Here is a 22,508-nt window from a genome sequence, read left to right as displayed (position 1 = left end):
TCCCCAATCGCATTGGCAAGAATTCAGTATTGTATTTGTAAATATACTTACACTGGGGTCACGTGATGTGTGAGGGAGCGGCTGTGTTTTCGCAAGCTCTGGCTCTGCTTATCTTGTAATCCTTGTTTGACCGTGGCAATTGGAGTGGGCTGGGGTGGGGTCCGGCTTACAGTGGCATTGATGCTGGTGAGCAAGCTTTCACCTTGGCGGTGCTGTGTGCATCTGGACGATGGCTGCCATTTAGAATGTTGTTCTGGATGAATATCTTGGCTCTGTGGTGCAGGCCTTTAGAGCTCACTTTGAAGATTTTCAAGGTATCCTTGGTGGAGGTGCATGAGAGAGTTCTTGCATCTGGAAGAGTAATTTCTCTGGTAAGGGCCCCCGCGTTCAAGACATTGAGATCCTGCTGCATGGCGTGTTGATTATCCTGATCGGTTTGGGAGGTAGGGTCTGGGCAAGGTGTGTCTCTGAGCCCAGTACTTGGTGAGAAGTGTAGGCGAGTTCCCAATTGAGTTTGAAAATTGGCTGCCATGCTTCAGTAATCTTGATACCTGACAGATAATGTTCCAGACACTACTATCACCATTCCTGGAGATGTCCTGTCCCACCGGCAAGATAGATGCAGCAGAGGTGGCAGTGGCACAATGGGATACAGTTGGGAGGGAGTTGCCCTGTAAGTTCTCAACATCAACTCGGGATCCCATGAAGTTTCTTGGGCAAGGAAACCTCTTGCTGATTACCATGTACCATCCACCAACAGCTGATGAAACAGGACTACTCCATGTTGAACACCACTTAGAGGAAGCACTGAGGATGGCAAGGGTGCAGAATATGCTCTGGGTGGGGTACTTCAATGTCCATCACAAGAGTGGCTCAGTAATACCACCACAAAAGGAGCTGGCTGGATCCTAAAGGAAGTAGCTGCTAGACTGGGACTGCAGCAGGTGGTGAGGGACCAAGAGGGGAAAACATACTTGACCTCATCCTCACCATCATGCCTGCTGCAGATGCATCTGTCCATGACAGTATCGGTAGAAGTGGCCAATGCATAGTCCTTGTGGAGACTAAAATCCCGTTTTCACATTGAGGATATCCTCCACCGTGTTGTGTTGAACTATCACCGTGCTAATGGGATAGACTTCAAACAGATCTAGCAACTCAAGACGGAGCGTCCATTAAGCGCTGTGGGCCACCAGGAGCAGCAGAATTGTATTCAACCGCAATCTGGAACCTCATGGCCCAGCATACCATACCCCCCATTCTACCATTACCACCAAGCCAGAGGATCAACCCTGGTTCAATTAAGAGTGCAGGAGAGCATGCCAGGAACAACATAAGGCATACCTAAATAAAATAAGGTGTCAACGTGGTGAAGCTACAACACAGGACTACTTGTGTGCCAAACAGCATAAGCAGCAAGTAATAAACAGATAAGTGATTCCACAACAAACACATCAGATCCAAGCTCTGCACTCCTCCCATGAATGGTGGTGGAGAATTAAAAAACTCAGTGGAAGAGGAGGCTCCATAAATATCCCTGTCCTCAATGATGGAGTAGCCCAGCACATCTGTGCAAAAGACAATGCTGAGGCAATCGTAACAATCTTCAACCAGAAGTGATGAGTGGATGATCCATCTTGGTTTCCTCCAGAGGCCCCCAGCATCACCAATGTCAATCTTCAGCCAATACGATTCACTCCACATGATATCAAAGAATGGTTGAAGACACTGGATACTGCAAAGGATATGGGGCCTGACAATATTCTGGCAATGGTGCTGAAGATCTTTGCTCCAGGACTTGCCACACCCCTAGCCAAGCTGTTCCAGTACAGCTACAACACTGGTATACCAAGATGTGCCCTGTATACAAGAAACAGGACAAATCCAACCCAGCCAATCACTGCCCTATCAGTCTACTCTCATCATCAGCAAAGTAATGGAAGGAGTCTTCAAGTGCTATCAAGCAGCACTTACTCAGCAATAACCTGCTCATGGACACAGTTTGGGTTCCGCCAGGGTCACTCTGACCTCATTACAGTCTTGGTTCAAACATGGACAAAAGAGCTGAATGCCAGAGGTGAGGTGAGAGTGACTGCCCTTGATATCAAATCAGCATTTGACCGAGCTAAACAATGGGAATCAGGCAGAAAGCTCTCCGCTGGTTGGAGTCATATCTGGCACAAAGGAAGATAGTTGTGGTGGTTGGAGGTAAATCGGCTTAGCTCCAGGATAAAGTTACTCAGGGTAGTATCCTCGGTCCAACCATTTTCAGCTACCTCCTTCCATTATCAGGTCAGAAGTGGGGATGTTCGCAGAAGACTGCATATGTTCACACCATTCATGACTCCTCAGATAATGAAGCAGTCCATGTCCAAATGCAGCAAGACCTGGACAATATCCAGGTTTGGGCTGACAAGTGGCAAGTTACATTTGTGCAACACAAGTGCCAGCAATGAGCATTTGCTACAAGAGAGATCTAACCATCGCCTCTTAACATTCAATGGCATTACCATCGCTGCATACCCAAAATCAACACCCTGGGGTTACCACTGATCAGAAACTGAACTGGACTAGCCACAATAATACTGTGGCTACCAGGGCAGGTCAAAGGCGAGGAATCCTTTAGCGAGTAACTCAACTCCTGACCGCCTAAAGCATGTCCACCATCGACAAGGCACAAGTCAGGAGTGTAATGGAATAGTCTCCATTTGCCTGGATGGGTGCAGCCCGAACAACACTCAAGAAGCTTGACACCATCCTGGACAAAGCAGTCCGCTTGATTCTACCCCTTCCACAAACATTCAATCCCTCCACCACCGACGAACAGTGACAGCCGTGTGTACCATCTAGAAGATGGACTGCAGGAACTCTCCAAGTTTCCTTAGGCAGCACCTTCCAAACTCATGACCACTACCATCGAGAAGAACAAGAGCAGCAGATACTTGGGAACCCACCACCTGGAGGTTCCCCGCCAAGTCAGTCACCACCCTGACTTGGAAATATAATCGCTGTCCCCTCACTGTGGCTGGGTCAAAATTTTGTAGGTGGGAGTCTCCGCGATCGGTGCGATAGCCCAATGCCGGAGTCAAAAACGGAGCAAACCACTCTGACGTCGGGCCGACCAGAAGTAACGGAATTCTCCGCAGTTCCGGAGGCCAGGCCTGCGGCGGAGGGGCTGGTGCCGTGCCAGCCGGCACCGAAGGGACTGCGCGAGTTAGCGCATACGCAGGCCGGCCAGCGTATTCTGGCGCATGCACAGGGGGGTGTCTTCTCTACGCCGGCAATGGCGGAGCCCTACAGGGGCCGGAGCAGAAGGAATAAGTGCCGCCATGGCACAGGCCCATCCGCAGATCGGTGGGCCCCGATCATGGGCCAGCTACCGTGGGGGCCCCCGGGGTCGGATCCCCCGCGCCCCCCCGAGGACCACACCAGCCAACTTGCCTGCCAGGTCCCGCCGTGTGGGACCATGTCCAATCCACGCCGGCGGGACTGGTCAAAAATGGGCGGCAGCTCGGCCCATCGGGGCCCGGAGAATTGCTGCCCGGGGGGAGGGACAATGGCCCCCGACCAGTGTGGCATGAATCCCAGAGAATACGGCACCCGGCGTCAGGGCGGGATTCACGCCGCCCCCCGGGGATTCTCCAACCCGGCGGGGGCTTGGAGAATCCCGCACTGTAAGTCCCTCCCTAATAGCACTGTGGATGTACCTACACCTCAAGGACTGCAGCGTTTCAAGAAGGCAAGTCACCATCGCCTTCTGAAGGGCAACTAGGGATGGGCAATAAATACTGGTCCAGCCAGCGACGCCCACATCCTGTAAATTAATCAAATAAATTTGAGGCTGGATGCATCAGGTTTGACAGAGCACAGAGTATCCGATCTTCGAGGCCTGGGGTTGTTTGGGTCCCTGGTCACTGGCCCTATATTATCCTATCCTCGATTCTCATCACGAGGGATTGGAGGTGGCCGAGCGGGTCGAGTTACCACATCCCACTCAGCCACCCAACCGGCTGGCCCTAAACTGTGGCCCTAAACTTGTGTGCCAGGCCGGCGGCATGGTGGGATTGAAAATGCTTTGTTTCCTAGAATCCTGAAGAGATCCTAAGGAGTGTCTATCAGCCTTCTTGAGCATTATAGATAATATTATTATCCTGCAATTCTTCTATAATCCTGGACGTTACTCCCTTGTGATTATTTTGTTGATTATTTATTGTCTTCTTTTCTCTTGCACGGTTGTGTGAGATGTGAGCACAAGGGCGAGAATCGCCTGTTATCCTAGCAAAAGTCAATTATGTGAAATGTGGTCTGTGCAGTTTAACTCCTTTTTGTCATTATATGTTATAATCCCTGGGGTTATGGGAGGGGATTATTTTCTTTTGACACCCCTTATCTTGTTTATAATGAAGTGAGTGGAAAGGCAGTGGTCCGGGGAGAAATTATTTTGTTTACGGTTTGTGCGGATAAGGAAAGGAGGACGGAACATGACCGTCTAGACAGCGAAATAGTGAAGGTGAACAGGGAATATTTGAGGGTGCCACCATGGAGGGATTGGCGAGGAGGAAAAACTTGCAGGGACAGTTTGATAGGCTGAAAACGGGGAGGTAGGTAGGGCAACTGTGTCGGGCAAGAGGAGTACAATATGAGTATGGGGAGAAAGCGAGCCGCGTGCTGGCGCACCAGCTGCAGAAGCAGGCTGCTTCCAGGAAAATATACGGACTAGGGCTAGGGATGTGCTGTCAGAGCCTGGGAAGATAAATAAGGCATTTAGAGAGTATTACCAGGGACTTTATGAGGCGGATCCGAGGGGAGAGGAGGGGGACATGGGGCGGTTTCTGGATGAGCTGGAATTTCCCCAGGTGGAGGAAGCAAAGAGACAGGTGTTGGAGGAGCTCCTTGGGCTGAGGGAGGTGCTGGATAGTATCAGGAGTATGAAGTCAGGGAAGGCCCCTGGGCCGGATGGCTACCCGGCGAAATTTTATAAGGAATTTGCGGCGGACCTGGCACCACATCTGTAGGGGGCGTTTAATGAAGCACTGGAGAAGGTGGAGTTGCCGGAGACAATGACGCAGGCAGTAATCACACTAATCCCAACAAAAGGGAAGGATCCGGTGGAATGTGGCCGTATAGGCCCATATCACTACTGATCACGGATGAGAAACCATTGGTTAATTTGTTGGCGGGGAGGATGGAGGATTGTGTTCCGGGGGTGGTTGTAGAAGATCAAACAGGCCTTGTGTCCTGTTTGGCTGGCGGTCAGCAGCACCGCCCAGAGTTGCAGACTGGCTGTCCGACCTCTCGGAATCTCTCCAAATGGAGAAAATCAAATTCGTTAAGGCCCAAAACCAAACTGTAAATAAATGCCTATAAACATGCGCCTCGGCCATTTTGGGGAATGTAAAATATGTATGCCGGCTAAAGGGGGCGGCCACAGTTGTTATTACGAAGATGTTTACCTGTAAATATACATGTTAATTTTTGCGTGTTTTTTTTTCTCTCTCTAATAATTTGTTATTTGTTCAATATAAAATATGAAAACTCAATAAAAAACATTTAAAAAAAAAACAGGCCTTGTGAAGGGCAGGCAGCTCACAAGTAATATAATCAGCTGTTGAATGTGGTGGTGAATCCGTCGGGGGCTCTGGTACCGGAGGTGGTGGTGTCCATGGACGCTGAGAAGGCACTTGATCGGAAGGAGTGGCGGTACTTGTTAGAAGTTTTGGGAAGGATTGGGTTTGGGCAGCGATTTGTGGCATGGGTGCGGTTGCTGTGTGTGGCACCATGAGCGAGGGTGAGGACAAATTATATGAGCTCACAAAGCTTTGACTTACACAGGGGTATGAGGCAGGGGTGCCCAAGTAAGATCCAAGTTCAATCTTTTCTCATCTTCCCCTAAAACCTTCCTTCTTCTCCTCAGTTATTTCTATGATTATAACAAATGTTTCTTCCTCATTGTTTACTATGGTGCACTTGCAGTTGTGGATGAAGCATTGTTTTTTTGGTGTAAAGCTCACGAGGGATGTTTGTGTCACCATTGAGCACTGACTGGTCAGCATTAATACACAGAACTTACAGCACAGAAACAGACACAAAATATTCATTCCACACTGCTTGAGTAACTTTGAAATTTGATCTATTGGCTCACTGCGTATAAAATGAGGAAACAAATCCACTTCTCGTAGCCTGCTGTTTTCCACCTGGTTGTAATCTAACTCTGAGGAATGGATTTTTCTCAACGCACCCCTGGATAATCACACCAAGATCTCTGCCCTGACTCCACTGTGACCTGGACCCATTCTCCAGCTTGCAGATCATTTGTTCGGTCAGACAAATGCCTCGCCAGGTCCCACCACCAACAGGGGAAGGAAGATACTGGCAATGCTGTGGCCCACAAAGAGGATGGGATCATTTAAAGGGGAAGAACCACATTGAAGGTCAACAAAGAATGTTTCATTTGTTCCACAGATTGAGATGGAGGCTTCATCTGTGAAAGTCTGAACTCTGAGGAGAGGAGACACTCAAAACTGCCAATTATATTTTAACTTTAACCAAAGCAATAATTCGGACAAATTTATATCTTCTTTGTTACACATGTATTCCAAGCGCTTATTTATAAACCCCAATATGCTGTTGATGCTTTTCTAATTTTAACTAACTGAACACACACTTTTAGGACTAGGGCCTGAATATTTAATGGTGGAGTCATGGCCCCCACAATTGGGAGAGTAGGCTTGGAAGACATCCCTGCCGACTCTGACAGGCCCACATTGATTGGCAGAGGCTGGAACTTCCTTTCTCACTTGGGTGGAATTGGCCAGCAACTCGCCAGTCCCTCGCACTGCAACAAAGTGCCTGGAACTGAGTGTAGAAGGCGGAGTGAAGGAAAGTGGCAGGGATTCTGGGAGGTGACATGAAGGGCGTTTGGGGTCCCAGGGGATAGATAGGGGGAGGGAGGGAAGTTCGGACCTTGAGGGAGGGTGCCCCCAGTCAGAAGGGGGCTTCTGATGGAGGCCCCCCTCAAGCCCCCCACCCTTCACGGTCCATAATAACCAGATTTAGCCTTCATTGTCTTTTAAACTGAAGTGTTACCTAATCTCCCTGTCTTGAGTAATTTTATCATTTTCCTTGAAACTTTCCTTCCAACCATTAACACATTCACATGTTCTCATATTGAGCAATGCATTGATTAAGCAGTGCTTTCCATCTCTGGCACCTGGGTGTGAAATAGGTTTGTGTTTCTGATATATATTACGACACGAGAGTGAGATCAAGTGAATGAAGGCTTTAATACGCAAAGAACTTAACAAGGCAGAGACTTCAGTACAAACTGAGTGCCACCCACTGGATGCAACATTATATACAGCCCCGGGGAGGCGGAGCCAGAGGCCGAGCCCACCAGGGTTCCAACCCAAGCCTTAAAGGCATATCATGCCAAACCTTAAAGGCATATCACCTATCTGGTGAATACATTCACCAGTTTCCATGACCAGTTTGTGTAAACGTAGGCTCACAGTCCAAAACAGTCTCTTGTTGCTTTATATCATGGGGGAGATGGTAATGTCAGTGAATTAGTAATCCAGGGGCCCAGGCTAAGGTTGTGGGAATATGGGTTCAAATCCTACGATGGCAGTTGGTGGAATTTAAATTCAATGAATAAAATCTGGAATTTAAAGCTAATCCCAGTACTTCATTGCAGTGTTAATGTAAGCCTACTTGTGGCACTAATAATGATTATTATGATTATTATTATGGTGACCATGGAACTACGATCAATTGTTGTAAAATTCCATCAGGTTCACTTGGAGAATGGCGACTCTCTGCGAGCTCTCCCCATGGATCATCTTCTTACATCTCTTGTAACCATCCTAACCTTTTTTTCAGGTGTGGAACAATGCCTGGACTGTACACAGAACAATACTTTTCACTATACCTCGGTACACGTGACAATAAAGCTAAATCTAATGACCTTTTGCGAAGGAAATCTGCCTTGCCTGGTCTGGCCTAGCTGGCCAGGACCACTGCAATAGGATTGACTCTGAACTGCCCTCTGAAATGGCCCAGCAAGCCACTCAGTTCAAGAGCAATTGGGGATGGCCAACAAAATCTGGCATTGCCAGCGACACCCACATCCTATGAAAGAATTTTAAAAATGTTGGCAAGCTCACACAGTGTTTAGGGCAGCTGGTACAGAAAATAGAAGAATATCATACCAATGCACTGGAGTAGAACATAGAACATAGAACATAGAACAGTACAGCACAGAACAGGCCCTTCGGCCCTCAATGTTGTGCCGAGCCATGATCACCCTACTCAAACCCATGTATCCACCCTAGACCCATAACCCAACAACCCCCCCCCCCTTAACCTTACTTTTATTAGGACACTACGGGCAATTTAGCATGGCCAATCCACCTAACCCGCACATCTTTGGACTGTGGGAGGAAACCGGAGCACTTGGAGGAAACCCACGCACACAGGGGGAGGACGTGCAGACTCCACACAGACAGTGACCCAGCCGGGAATCGAACCTGGGACCCTGGAGCTGTGAAGCATTTATGCTAACCACCATGCTACCCTGAAGATGCATTGTTGTTCTGCCATGGCAGCAGGGGCTTGCACATTGCCTTGCTATAGCTAGACTGGGAGTGCTTACTGCTGACACAGGTTGACAGACTTTAACATCGGGGGCTGGCTGGTGTAGTGTGCCGGCTGACCAGCTGATAGTTCAGATGAGTGCAGATGGGATGCCTCCATTTTAAAGGACGGCCATCATTATCATGCCACTGGCAGGCTGCAGATGCCAAACAGGAAATATTGAGTGACCCAGCGGTTGACTCGGCGATCAGCAAGTTAGGAACCCAGGGCAGCAGCAGCACTCTTTGTAGTGATCTGTATATCTGCTGGTATATAAAGGGTTAACAACTACATCATAGTGCAGCCCTAGATTCTGGGACATAAACTGAACCTGGAAGATCTTCCCTCTCTTCGATCCAGGAGTGACTAGATATCAGAGTGTTGGAGAGACATAGCTTAGTTGGCACAAATAGTTAAACATAGTAATTACTTCTTCTCATTTACTTCATCATAAGCTATAGTTCTGTAGAGTGAACAAACTCATTAGTATTTATATTCGTTATTCATTAAATGTTATTTGCTGTAAATTGAATATTGGTAGTTTCATTGAAATCTAACCATCAGGCCATTATGGAAATAAAGCAAAGAATAATGACGTATTACAATCACGTAATATAATATAGATCTTGTTCTCCCTGCCACCTCAAAAATCATTTTAAACTCTTCATTTTGGTTTCCATTTGCTGCATGACCAGACACCACACCCCACACCCAGTTGTGTTCCTGATAAGCGATCAGAATTGTACATACAATATAGAAACGCAGGTCACATGTTAAAATGACCTATCACCTAAGACAGAGGGGTTACATAGCGACATAGATACATAGAAGTTAGGAGCAGGAGGAGGCCTTTTGCCTGTGCTGCTGTTCATTACGATCATGGCTGATAATCCAACTCAATAGCCTAATCCTGCTTTCTTCCCATAGCCTTTATCCCATTCTCCCCAAGTGCTATATCCAGCCGCCTCTTGAATATATTCAAAGTTTTAGCATCAACTACTTCCTGTGGTAATGAATTCCACAGGCTTACCACTTTTTGTGTGAAAAAATGTCTCCTTATATCTGTCCGAAATGTTTAACTCTGAATCCTCAGACTGTGACCCCTGGTTCTGGACACACCCACGTTGGTAACATCTTCCCTGCATCTACCCTGTCTAGTCCTGTTAGAATTTTATAAGTCTCTATGAGATCCACCCCTCATTCTTCTGAACTCCAGCGAGAACAATCCCAACCTAGTCAATCTCTCCTCGTATAATAGTCCCGCCATCCCTGTCAGTCTGGTAAACCTTTGCTGCACTCCCTCGAGAGCAAGAACATCCTTCTTCAGAAAAGGAGACCAAAACTGCACACAATACTCTAGGTGTGGCCTCACCAAGACCCTGTATAATTGCATCAACACATCCCTGCTTGTTTGGCTTCATTTTGTCAGGCTAAAGCTCGGAAAATGAGTGAGGCAGTAACTATTTTTTCGTGACAGAATCCCGTTTTCACTCAGTAGATTTGATGAAAATCTCAACCCAGAGTGTCAGAAAAGTGGATTTTCACATTCCCCAGTTTTGGATACTTCCAAGAACTTATTTCACAAAAGAAAAGCTTAAAGGGAGAGGAAATTCAAATGCTATTGGTACCTGGAGTGTGAGATAGTTGCCCATCTTTACTTATGCTCTCCCGATGAGTTGTACGAGATATCACCTCATCCATTTCCTGTTCCGAGACCTGTATTGAACAAGAGAGCAGAAAAAATACATTTTTGTAACTAATGTCTCATTATCAAAATAACTGCAGCAGGAATGTGTGAGAATCCACTGTGGGACTCGTACGCTATTACGGTGTGAGTTAATCAGTTTGAGTTCAGAAGTTTCTGTGTCGATTATAGGGCAGATTTTATAATTGTGCTCCCACCTGAGCCTCACACATTAGGAATACAGGAATCTGGATGATGTGGTCACTGGGTTCCACTGGTTAATGAATTTCCACTATACATCTATCACTTTACAAATGGATTCAATCAACCTCCAAAGTTACATCTGCCAATCGCACTGTATTATCTATTCCTGATTTATTGCCTTCAGCTTTTCCTGACACTACTACAGAATCTTTATTTGTGATTCCTGAATAACGTGCCCACAGTACATCATTTTCTCTTCAGGATTAGCCTCATCACTTCTTTTCTTAGTTCAAGGATCATTAGTTCGTCTTTATGACTGTCAACATCTGCAACACCAGTGGCTGGACTTTCAATCCAATCTTGGGAACCCACGCCCGAATCATTTCTGGATCCTGAGCCCCCCATTGCGATTCTGAAATGCAAATGGTTTAATTGATCCGGTGGTGAATTCGCTGTCCAATTAGTAGCACCATGAGTGGTCGGGAGATAGAACCCAGTAACAGAAGGCTCTTTCAAAAGGTGAACGGAAGCCATGACTACATCTGTTGTTCACTGAAGCAATGGAACAGCAGAGGCTTCTGAGGGCCAGCACTGGCCACAGGCACTGCAGGCTGACCACAAGCCTTTCGGACCTTGCCCTTAATGCTTTCATGGACCAAGTGTTCAATAGGAGAGCAGTTCTGTCCTCAGCGTCCTAAAGACAAGAGACATTAAGAGAGACCAAGAGGGCATTCATGGACGTGGTGAGCGAGGTCAGCAGCCAGGGAGTCACCAAGAGGACATGGGCCCAGTGCAGAAAGTGCTCAATGGTCTGACCTGATGCCCTGAAATGTCAGCAACTCAGACTCCACCTCACAACTCTGAGCTGAAGATGCCCAAGTTGCAGACATCCAGATAAAGTTGCCCAGGACTGCAATGCATTCCAGATTCCCACGCCACCAGCCTTGCCATGTCTGTCTAACCTTATTTAACTATCTGATTAATTAATCAGTTATCAATTTAGCTAGCTGATGTAATGGCAAATTGCAGTCTCCTGGGTTGGAGACAAACAAAGAACAATTGGAGGTAAAACAGAAGTATTAAGGAAGTCTTAACAAGCACTTGGAAAATCATACCATATCAACATGGTTTTGCGAAAGGGAAATTACATTTGACAAAATTGAGAGTTTTCTGCGGATGTAACTCTTCGGCTAAGTAAAAATGAACCAATAGATGTAGTATACTTGGATTTCTGAAAGGATAAATGGACAGAAAGCAAAGAGCAGGACAGGGCATTCTCAATTAGCAGGCGGTGACTGATGGGGTGCTGCATAGATCAGTTTATATCAATGACTTAGACTAATAGTCAGAGAGCAATATATCCAGGTTTGCTGATGATACAAAGCTGTGGGGACACGAAGCGACTTCAAATAGATATAGACAGGTTAAGTGAGTGGTCAACAGGGTGGCAGATGGAGGACATGAGGGGAAGTGTGAGGTTATTTACTTTGGTCATAAGAATAGAAAAGAAAAAGATTTTTTTGAAAAGGTGTGAAACTTGTAAACGTTGATGCTCAGAAAAACTTGGATGTAGTTGTTCAAAGAACACAAACTTAGCATGCAGGTACAGCACGCAATCGGGAAGGCAAATGACAAGTTGGCGTTTATTGCAAGTTAACTTGAGTACAAGAATAAAGAAGGCTGGCTCCAATTTTGCCTTTGCGAGACCACACCTGGAATACTTTACACAGTTTTGGTCTCCATATTTAAAGAAGGGTGTACTCGCATTGGCGGTGGGTCAGTGAAGGTTCATTAAATTGGTCCCTGGAATGAGACAGTTGTCCTGATGATGGGAGGCTGAATAAATTGACCTTGAATTCAGAAGAATGAGAGATGATCTCATTGTAACATACAGGATTCAGAAGGGGCTTCACAGGGTAGTAACCGAGGTTGTTTCCCTTAGTCGGGGAATCTAGAATACGGGGGCACGGTCTCAGGAACAGGACTCTATCATTTAGGACTGAGACGAGTAGAAAAACCTTCACTTAAAGATTCATGTGAATCTTTGGAATTCTCTACCCCTGAACGATATGGATGCTCCATCATTGAATATGTTTAAGGGCAAGACAGATTTTTGGTCTCTCAGGGAATCAAACCATTATACGCTTTGGCAGGAAGATCCTGTATGCCCTTCAGCTGAAGATACACTTATCAACTGAGTGGGGGTTGTCACGATATACATCCATGTATATAATGGAGTGCAGACAGGCAGTGATTGACACACAGGATGACCAGTAAGCACACAGAACACAGCAGCCAATCACCAGACAGGACACGACCACTAAAAGCCAGAGGGCACCAGTTTTCCCGCTCTCTCGTGATCCAGCCTCTGAGACAGTCAGAGCTCGTGAGCATTAGCCAGTGCAAACACCATGTGGTAGCCAGTAGCATGTGGTAGGCGCCGGGGCCCCGGGGAGTGCCCCCATGGTGGCCTGGCCCGCAATCGGGGCTGGTTTAGCTCACAAGGCTAAATCGCTGGCTTTTAAAGCAGACCAAGCAGGCCAGCAGCACGGTTCGATTCCCGTACCAGCCTCCCCGGACAGGCGCCGGAATGTGGCGACTAGGGGCTTTTCACAGTAACTTCATTGAAGTCTACTCGTGACAATAAGCGATTTTCATTTTCATTTTTCACCAATCGGTGGGCGGGCCTGCGCCGTGGGGGGACTCTTTTTCTTCTGCCTCGGCCACGGTCTCCACCATGGCGGAGGCGGAAGAGGCCCCCTCCTCCGCGCATGCGCCGGGATGACGTCAGCAGCCGCTGACGCTCCGGCGCATGCGCGGACTTTCGCCGGCCGGCGAAGGCCTTTCGGCCCCGGCTGGCAGGGCGCCAAAGGCCGTTCGCACCAGCTGGCGGAGCGGAAACCACTCCAGCGCGGGCCTAGCCCCTAAAGGTGCGGATTCCGCACCTTTGGGGAGGCCCGACGCCGGAGTGGTTCTCGCCACTCCGGTACACCGGGACCCCCCCCACCCTACCGGGTAGGGGAGAATCCCGGCCCTTATCTCTAATGTCCTGCGCAATATTTATTTCTCAATCAACATCATTCAAAAAACCCCAGGTGATCTGGTCATTATCACATTGATGTTTGTGGGGATCTTGCTGTGTGTGAATTGGCTATTACGTGTCAATCGTGATTACTCTTCAAAAATATCTCACTGACAGTAAAGCACTTTGGGCTATGTTTTGGTCACTTTCTTTTTCCCTCTACTACCAGGGGAGCATTGAACACAATTTGGTTAGCTGAGAAAGGATGAGACAGCAGCTCCCTCCACATTCCGAAAGATGCAATGCCAGGTCATCTGCAATGTTTTATTTTGTGTGGGCGGCAACAGCACATCTCAAGACTGCAATTTGGTGTGCTAGCCAGTAACAACCAGCACAACATAGCTTAACAAGCCACCCTTAAAACCTCCACAGCAAGTCTGCAGGAGATAGAAACTGAGCAGTAAGCAGAAATCCCATTCATCCCAACTCCCGTTCACACTGACAGCAATTTTCAGGCGATGCTTTTGATTTCTATTTGGGAATTTACGGTAAACTCATTGACAGTGGCATCCTTGTGCAGAGCCAGCTGTGAGACTGAATTCACAAACAGTCCTTATGTAAAACTATGAAAACTGAACCGTACTATTTTATCCACCCACACAAACTTAATTTAAAGAAGTATAAAAGGACAAATAATTATTCAGTACTTGAGCCACCCATTATCCTTTGTGATACAAACAGTTGCATGTTTATATTCCTTAAAGGTTGTGGGTTGCATTAGGGGGCAAGGGGGAGAGAGGTTATATTAATATGTTTGCAATGGGATTCTGTCATTTTGTTGCCAGTATGTCCAATTGACTTAACAGACCGTTTCTCATTTATCTTCAATGGTATGTACAACGATTGGATTTCAAATACATTGCAGTCCTTCTCCAGTTATTTCCTTCCAGCCAGGCTCTTTGGATTCTGCCCAGTAAAAGGAATATCTGCCAGAAGTTATGCAAGAGTGACTTGTTCTATTTTTCAAGGAGTTCCTGTCACCACGAGATCCTCAAAACAAATCAAAAGTCCTCTGATTAATTCCCATTCCCAGGAACTGAAAACCTACCCCTTCACTTTATTTTTAACTGCCAATGAAAGATCAGGAGAGGGATTCTCCGCGAACCAGTGGGGCGGGCACTCCGGCGCCGAAGAGTGCAGTGAACCACTCCGGAGTCGGGCCGCCCCGAAGGTCCGGAATCCTACGCACCTTCAGGGGCTAGGCCGGCGCCGGAGTGTTTGGCACCGCACCAGCCGGCCCGGAAGGGCGTGGCGCCATGCCAACCGGCACCGAAGGGCCTCCGCCGGCCGGCGCGAGTTGGCACATGCGCAGGAGCGCCAGCGTGTGCTGGTGTCATCCCAACGCATGCGCAGGGGGGTTCTTCTCCGCACCTGCCATGGCGGAGGTTGACAGCGACCGGTGCAGAGGGAAAGAGTGCCCCCACGGGACAGGCCCGCCCATGGATCGGTGGGCCCCGATCGCGGGCCAAGCCACCGTGGGGGCACCCCCCCGGAGCCAGGTCCCCTCATGCCCCCCCAATGACTCTGCAGACCACCCGTGGAGCCAGGTCCCACCGGTAAGGACCTGTTGTGATTTATGCTGGCGGGACCCGCCGAAAACGGGCGGCCACTCGGCCCATCGCGGACCGGAGAATCGCTGGTGGGCCGCCGCCAGCGGCCACCGACCGGCGTGCTGCGATTCCCGCCCCCGCCAAAACCCCGCCGCCGGAGAATACAGCAGCTGGCGGGGTGGGATTTCCGTCGCCCCCCGGCTGGTCAGAGAATCGCCGGGGGGGTCAGAGAATCCCGCCCTTTATCTCCAATGGCAAAACTATGAACTTTGGATTTCTTAATCCAAACAGGGCCCGGGCATGACCTATTCTGGCCCCCATAGGTTCACGCCGCTCCAGCCTCCTTAGGCCAAATGGACCAGGGGTGACCGGCGCCGGCGAGACTCTGTCATGTCGGAGCGGCCGCTCGGCCCATCCGGGCCGGAGAATTGACGGTCCTGCCGATTCCAGCGGCCAGCACCGTGCCAAACGCGCCGGTGCAAATAGCGCCGATTCCCCGCACCTCTGAGAATCGCGCACCGGCGTTGGGGCATCGTGGTGCGGTTGCGCCAATTCTCTGCCGTGGGGCTTGGAGAATCGCCCCCAAAGTGTTTCCCATTTATTTGTTAAGCATTAACTGGCAATTGTAAGCTGTATTCTGTGATTGTTTTTGAAAAGAGATTTAGAGTACCTCATTACTTCTTTCCAATTCAGGGGCAAATTAGCGTGGACAGTCCACCTACCCTGCACATCTTTTTTTGGGTTGTGGGGGTGAGACCCACGCAGACATGGGGCGAATGTGCAAACTCCACATGGACAGCGAACCGCAGCCAGGAGCAAACCCGGGTCCTCGGTGCCGCGAAGCAGCAGTGCTAGCCACTGCACCACCGTACTGCCCTTTTCTGTGACGTTAAGGTTTCTTAATACTGTGTTAATAATAAGTTTTATTTTAATACACCATATCGGGGCAGCATGGTTAGCACAGTTGTTTCACAGCTCCAGGGTTCAATTATTCTCCCTGTGGTTGCGTGGGTTTCATCCAGGTGCTCTGGTTCCTCCCACAGCCCAAAGACGTGCAGGTTAGGTGGATTGGCCATGATAAATTGCCCTTAGTGTCCAAAAAGGTTGGGTGGGGTTACGGGGATTGGGTGGAAGGTGCTCTTTCCAAGGGCCGGTGCAGCCTCGATGGGCCGAATGGCCTCCTTCTGCACTGTATATTCTATGATAGGGCAGCACGGTAGCATAGTGGTTAGCACTGTGGCTTCACAACATCAGGGTCCCAGGTTCGATTCCCCGCTGGGTCAATGTCTGTGCGGAGTCTGCACGTTCTCCCCGTGTCTGTGTGGGTTTCCTCCGGGTGCTCCGGTTTCCTCCCACAGTCCAAAGACGTGCCGGTTAGGTGGACTGGCCATGATAAATTGCCTTTAGTGTCCAAAAAGGTTAGGAGGGGTTATTGGGTTACAGGGATAGGGTGGTAGTGAGGGCTTAAGTGGGTTGGTGCAGACTCGATGGGCCGAATGGCCTCCTTCTGCACTGTATGTTCAATGTTCTATATCCCTATTTTTTGTACAGTAAGAAGTCTTACAACACCAGGTTAAAGTCCAACAGGTTTGTTTCAAACACGAGCTTTCGGAGCACGGCTCCTTCTTCAGGTGAAGAAGGAGCCGTGCTCCGAAAACTCGTGTTTGAAACAAACCTGTTGGACTTTAACCTGGTGTTGTAAGACTTCTTACTGTGCTCACCCCAGTCCAACGCCGGCATCTCCACATCATGCCTATTTTTTGTGGAATCACTCCCGGAGCAAAGTATCCTTTCCTCATAGTTTTACAAATGCAAAAAACGTACTGGGATTCCCGTCCGTTATCCTAGCCAATGCCGGTTCTGGTCCAGGATCCTAATATCAGTTAATTGTGAAATGCTACAATTGGCCCGTGTTCCCAAGCTGCGAGGCAGGATTCATGGTCCTAATAACTAGCCAGTGACTCCCCAGGAAGTGTGTTGGTGTTTATGTTAGTTAAGGATATAATCAGCCTTGGCTGCGATAACTCTCCACAGTCATGGAACTTGCTGACACTAAAAGCTGTATTTTCCTCCACCATCCTTTCCCAACAAGGGAAAGTAACATCCGGTAGTGAGGTCTGCTCCCCTTTCCCTACCATGGTCACAATTTTTCTTTACCCTGTCCTCGTGTGGGAGGCTGCTGAATGATGCTTCCCCCCCTGTTGCGAAATAATTTGAGGCAGGGATTCAGAGCAAGGCAAGCCATCTGATTTCCCTTGTTACTGCTGCGATCTGAGCCAACCCTAAGGGTCACCTGGAGAAGGGTAGTAGTCAGAAGTAGCAGTGGCGGGTCATGTTCCTGCGGCAACGCGGTCACATTTCGTACCTATGCAGCAGCAGGCTTCCTAATAGTGGGAAGGATTCTGCCTGGAACTCACCTTGTGAAACCCAGAATGGTGATTGGGCCAAGAGAACAAAGGGGTTGAGTCCAGGGGAGATTTCAAAAAATCCAGCTCCAAATTTGAAGACTAGCCATTCTGGGAAGTAATTTAGAAGCATTTTGCTGCTGTGGAGCTGGCGTCAGAAGGGGAGAAAAGGGAAAATTGGGGAAAAACACAACCAAACTCATTGCACCTTGACAGCTGAAGTCATTTCACAATGTATTATTTTATCTGAAGGCCTTTGGCTTCATTCGCAAACGTTCCGTAAACATTTAAAAAAATTAGATTGTCAACGTTTAACATTTATTTTTTTAAAATTTGAAACAAATAATTCAAAACTATTATCCCTTTGTAAAAAAATGATCATTTGAAAAACTCTTAAACAAACAGCCGAATAATATGCACACGCTACATATTTTAATTCTTCTTCATCTTAGAATTTAAACTATTTTAGATCTGACGTTTAAAAGGGCTTCTTTGTATTTTGAACCTAGCTATAATCTTCTGGGAACTGAAAAAAAACAGTATTTTGTTTCCTGGTGAACATTCTTTGGGAAAACTATTTATAATAATTTAATTCTTGGATTGCTCATGGAAGAATCAAACTATTATATTCCGAGAGCACTTGGAATTTTACACTCCCTTATATGAAATCATTTCTGATAAGTTAAAGGATAAGTCGCCATAGTCCGAGATGACCAGAGGCTGCTTTTCCCTTTGAGAGGGAGCGCTGGCTGCTGGTGATTTAACCTGGAGATCACCATACCTCAAGCGAGGGGCAAGAGGCAAGGTTGAGAAGGCAGGACCTTCATGAATAATCTCAGTGGGTACAGGAATTGAACCCACGCTACTGGCCTTGCTCTGCATCACAAACCAGCTGTCTAGCCAAGTGAGCTAATTCGGCCTGGATATACTGGGGGGGGGGGGGGGGGGGGGGGGGAAGATTCCCCTGCCGTGGTGTGTTTCTCGGTGGCTGTTGGCTGGCAGTGGGATCTGCTGGTCTCGCTGTTGTCAATGGGATTTTCCATTTAATCCACACCCCACCAGGGTTTTCTGTAGGCGGGACTGGAAGATACAGATGGCAAGAACGCCCCCCCCCCCCCCACCAATTATTTATTTGCCCTTATTATTCACTGGGAGCTCCTGGGCGGAATTCTCCGACCCCACGCCGGTGCGGAGAATAGCGGGATGCGCCGTTTTTTTCCCACGATGTCGGTCCGACACGCTCCCGCTATTCTCCCCAACGCGCAAATTGTTCCGACCGCCTTTCCCAAGAATAACCCTGTCAAATTGCCCGAAACGGCCAAAACCGGCCTCCCGCTATTCTCCGGCCCGGATGGGCCGAAGTCCCGACGTCGGCACGCAAGTTGAGTACGCCGGCTGACACACCTGCTTTTCAAATTTGTCAGCCAGTCAAGCTGGCTGACGAGGAGGTGAGCGGACCGCCGGACTGTGAGCAAACCGGGGCTGGCATCCCGTAGAACGCAGCGAACAGTGGGGGTGGGGGGGAGCAGGGTGGGGGGGGGGGGGGGGGAGAAGGAGAAGGGGGGGGGAAGGAGAAGGGGGGTGGGAGGGAGAGGGAGGGAGAGAGAGGGAGGGGGAGTGGGGGGGAGAAGGAGAACGGGGGGAGAAGGAGAAGGAGGGAGGGAGGGAGGGAGAGGGAGGGGGAGAGAGAGGGAGAGAGAGAGAGGGAGAGAGAGAGAGAGGGAGGGAGAGGGAGTGGGAGGGAGAGGGAGTGGGAGTGGGGGGGAAAGGGGGTGGGGGAGAAGGAGAAGGGGGAGAAGGAGAAGGGGGGAGGGAGGGAGAGGGAGGGGGAGAGAGAGGGAGAGAGAGGGAGGGAGAGAGAGAGAGGGAGGGAGAGGGAGTGGGAGGGAGAGGGAGTGGGGAGGAAAGGGGGTGGGGGGGGAAGGAGAAAGGGGGAGAAGGAGAAGGGGGGAGGGAGGGAGAGGGAGAGAGAGGGGGGCCGCTCGCGCCTTTTTACGATGCGGAGCGGCATCATTGTGGTGTCATTCGGGAGTCGCAGCCTTTTCGCGTCATTTGACGCGTGACACCCGCGGCCCCACTCCTAGCCCATTTCCGGGGCGTGACTAGCTCGGGAGCGGAGCCGTATCGGGCCGTCGTGAAGCTCGGCCGATTTCATGACAGCCACCCCGATTTTTATCTGGAGCGGAGAATACCGCCCCCTATGTTTCATAAACATTAATAAACATGTTACTGAGGTAAAATAGCAAGGCGAGGAGCCTCTGCCTGACATCCTCTGCTTGCCTTGTTGAGTAATTTCTAAATTTACCACACCTAATGATCTTCAGACTGAATGTGTAGACTGAGCTTTAAGCAGGCTCCGAACTACTCTGAACAAGATGGTGGTCCAGTACCAGACTGCAATGTACCTGTGCCAATTCTCTTTGAAAATTGAAATTGAAAATCACTTATTGTCACGAGTAGGCTTCAATGAAGTTACTGTGAAAAGCCCCTAGTCGCCACATTACGGCGCCTGTCCGGGGAGGCTGGTACGGGAATCGAACCGTGCTGCTGACCTGCTTGGTCTGCTTTAAAAGCCAGCGAATTAGCTGAGTGAGCTAAACCAGCCCCATTTTTACCGCCATTTTTAAATGGCGCTCCGATCCCTCACAACAATGGGAAGTTCTACAAAATACAGCTATAAATTTCCATGTAACTGCTGCCGGAGAGCGGACTGACATCGACAATGTAGGCCCCCCCGAGGTTGCGCGCGTCCACGGATCCGAGCCACCTGATCTCTGCCCCATCTGCCCATTAGGCCCCCCCCCCCGGATGCTGGACCCTCCCCCCGCCCCCCACCAGGGCAGCCGCGGACTGAGCCCGCAGCCACCACCTGAGGTTCCTGACCGGCAATACGTGATTAGAACTGTGCCATCGGGATCTCAGTCAGTTTTGCCCGGAGAATTGCTGGGGGGGGGCCTCTGCCAATGGCCCCCCAGCCGCACCGCGTAATCCACGGGCGAGAGATTCTCCGGGGACTGGAGATTTCGTAATTTAGCAACTGCATTAAACCAGCCAGGTTAGCTCAATCGATTGCCTTAAATTGTAAAAAAATTAAAGAATAAATATTCGTTGATAGATGTGGTAGTAAGGCTGAATATGGTAATGTAATCTGTAACACAAAACGTTTATAACTTGTATAATTATAAACACGTTATATAATTAACACTTGATTATTAAAATAATCCGATGTGGCCTGGCCTGTGATTGAGGCCCACTATTCCGTGGGCTGCCACTGTGGCTTGGGACCTCCTTTCCTGCGCGCTGGCCCCTGTAGTCCTGCGCCATGTTGCGTCGGGGCTGGCGCTTTGAAGGAAACCACTGTGCATGTGCGCATTGGCACCGGCGCAACTGCACATGCGCGGATCCTGCACCGCACAATTCGCGCCGGGACCGGCAGCTGGAGAGGTGCAAAACCGCTCCAGCGCCGTGCTGGCCCCCTGTAGGGACCAGAATTAGTCCTGGAATCGGCCCATCCACGCCGTCGTAAAACGCAACGGTGTTTACGACCGCGTGGACACTGCCGCGAGATTGGAGAATCCCGCAAAGTGCTGGATTCTATGTTTGGGAGACTAAGTGCTGATGCCAGCGGAGCATGTGTGGTCTTTCATGACCGAAAAATCGGGTGCCTCACCGATTCCAGTACCGGTGACAGACTAGCACCGGCACAGACTGAAACTCCTGCCGCCCGCACTGAAAACAGCTGGAGAATGGCCGGGTCCCAGGCCGCACATGAGCATGGCTAACGACCTGCACTGGTTGCGCCATACAACATGGCGCCGGCCGTACAACCCACCATCCATGACCCCACAGCCCACCCTCTGGCCACGCTCCACCAGTCCCCCCAGCCGAAGCTCCCCCCGGCCAGCGGCACAGATCCCATCTGAGTGTGGCAGTGCTGGACACAGTCCGCAGCCAGCATGCCGGGATCCCGCATGGTTGGGACCACATGTGGCCCGCGCCGTCAGGAACCCAGCACAACAGGGGCGAAGCATCACAGGTGGGCGGGGGGGGGGGGGGGGCATCACAGGTGGGCTAGCCGACGAAACAGCACGATGATGCCAGTTTGGAAGGGAATGAGAATGGTGGACCGTGTCAAATCGGCGCCGGCCCCGATTTCGGCATGGGAATCCATTCTCCGCCCGATCGCTGAACACAATTTTGGTGTCAGGCTGCGGAGAATTCCGCCCAAGATGTCTCAATTGTAAATAACAGACAGATATGTTAACCAATTATTGGTTGACACTTAAGCTAACCCAAGAGATATAGCTTATGGGGAGCCATTGTCTTAAAGTTGAGACAACTTATGTAATTGTAATATTATAATATATTATAATAATAATCGCTTATATTCACAAGTAAGCTTCAATGAAGTTACTTTGAAAAGCCCCTAGTCGCCACATTGCAGCACCTGTTCGGGGAGGCTGGTACGGGAATTGAACCCGCGCTGCTGCCTTGTTCTGCAAGCCAGCTATTTAGCCCAGTGTGCTAAACCAGCCCCAATTAGCTAATTAGCTAAAAGCCAATAGGCTCTTATTTCATTATTGAAAAGTTATAGACCAATTGACTAAGGTGGGCTCCCAACATCTTTAAGGTATTAAAAAAAAATGGATCCCATGAAGCCATATTGAGAGGTGTTTTTACATGGTATCCACGTTTTCGGAGCCTTCACTTCACATATTGGTCCGAGAAAGGTGCTGAGAAGTCTGTTCAATTGTTAAATTGAATTATTAAATTGAAAGTGAACACTCGGAGAGCGATGGATCCTGCCAGAATCCCTGGTCATGCACTCAGATCCCGCGCAGACCAACTGGCGGGTGTGTTCGCGGACATCTCCAACCTCTCCTTACTATGTTCCGAGGTTCCCACCTGCTTCAAGAACATCACCATCATACCGGTGCCAAAGAAGAACCTGG

At 49.3% G+C, this 22,508-nt stretch overlaps 1 protein-coding gene across 6 annotated transcripts in view; it reads right to left on the bottom strand.

Moving 5' to 3' along the window:
- Positions 1-22,508, bottom strand: part of pdzd2 (PDZ domain containing 2) — a 599,663-nt gene that overhangs the window by 65,521 nt on the left and 511,634 nt on the right. For all 6 annotated transcript variants that reach the window (XM_038790713.1, XM_038790714.1, XM_038790715.1 and 3 more), the window contains one exon: positions 10,260-10,347. In XM_038790713.1, the coding sequence (XP_038646641.1) occupies positions 10,260-10,347 (88 nt within the window). The remainder of the gene's footprint in view (positions 1-10,259; positions 10,348-22,508) is intronic.

Source organism: Scyliorhinus canicula, chromosome 3 (genome assembly GCF_902713615.1).
Source record: "Scyliorhinus canicula chromosome 3, sScyCan1.1, whole genome shotgun sequence".
Lineage (NCBI taxonomy): Eukaryota > Metazoa > Chordata > Chondrichthyes > Carcharhiniformes > Scyliorhinidae > Scyliorhinus > Scyliorhinus canicula.
This window is presented reverse-complemented; position numbering and strand designations above follow the sequence as displayed.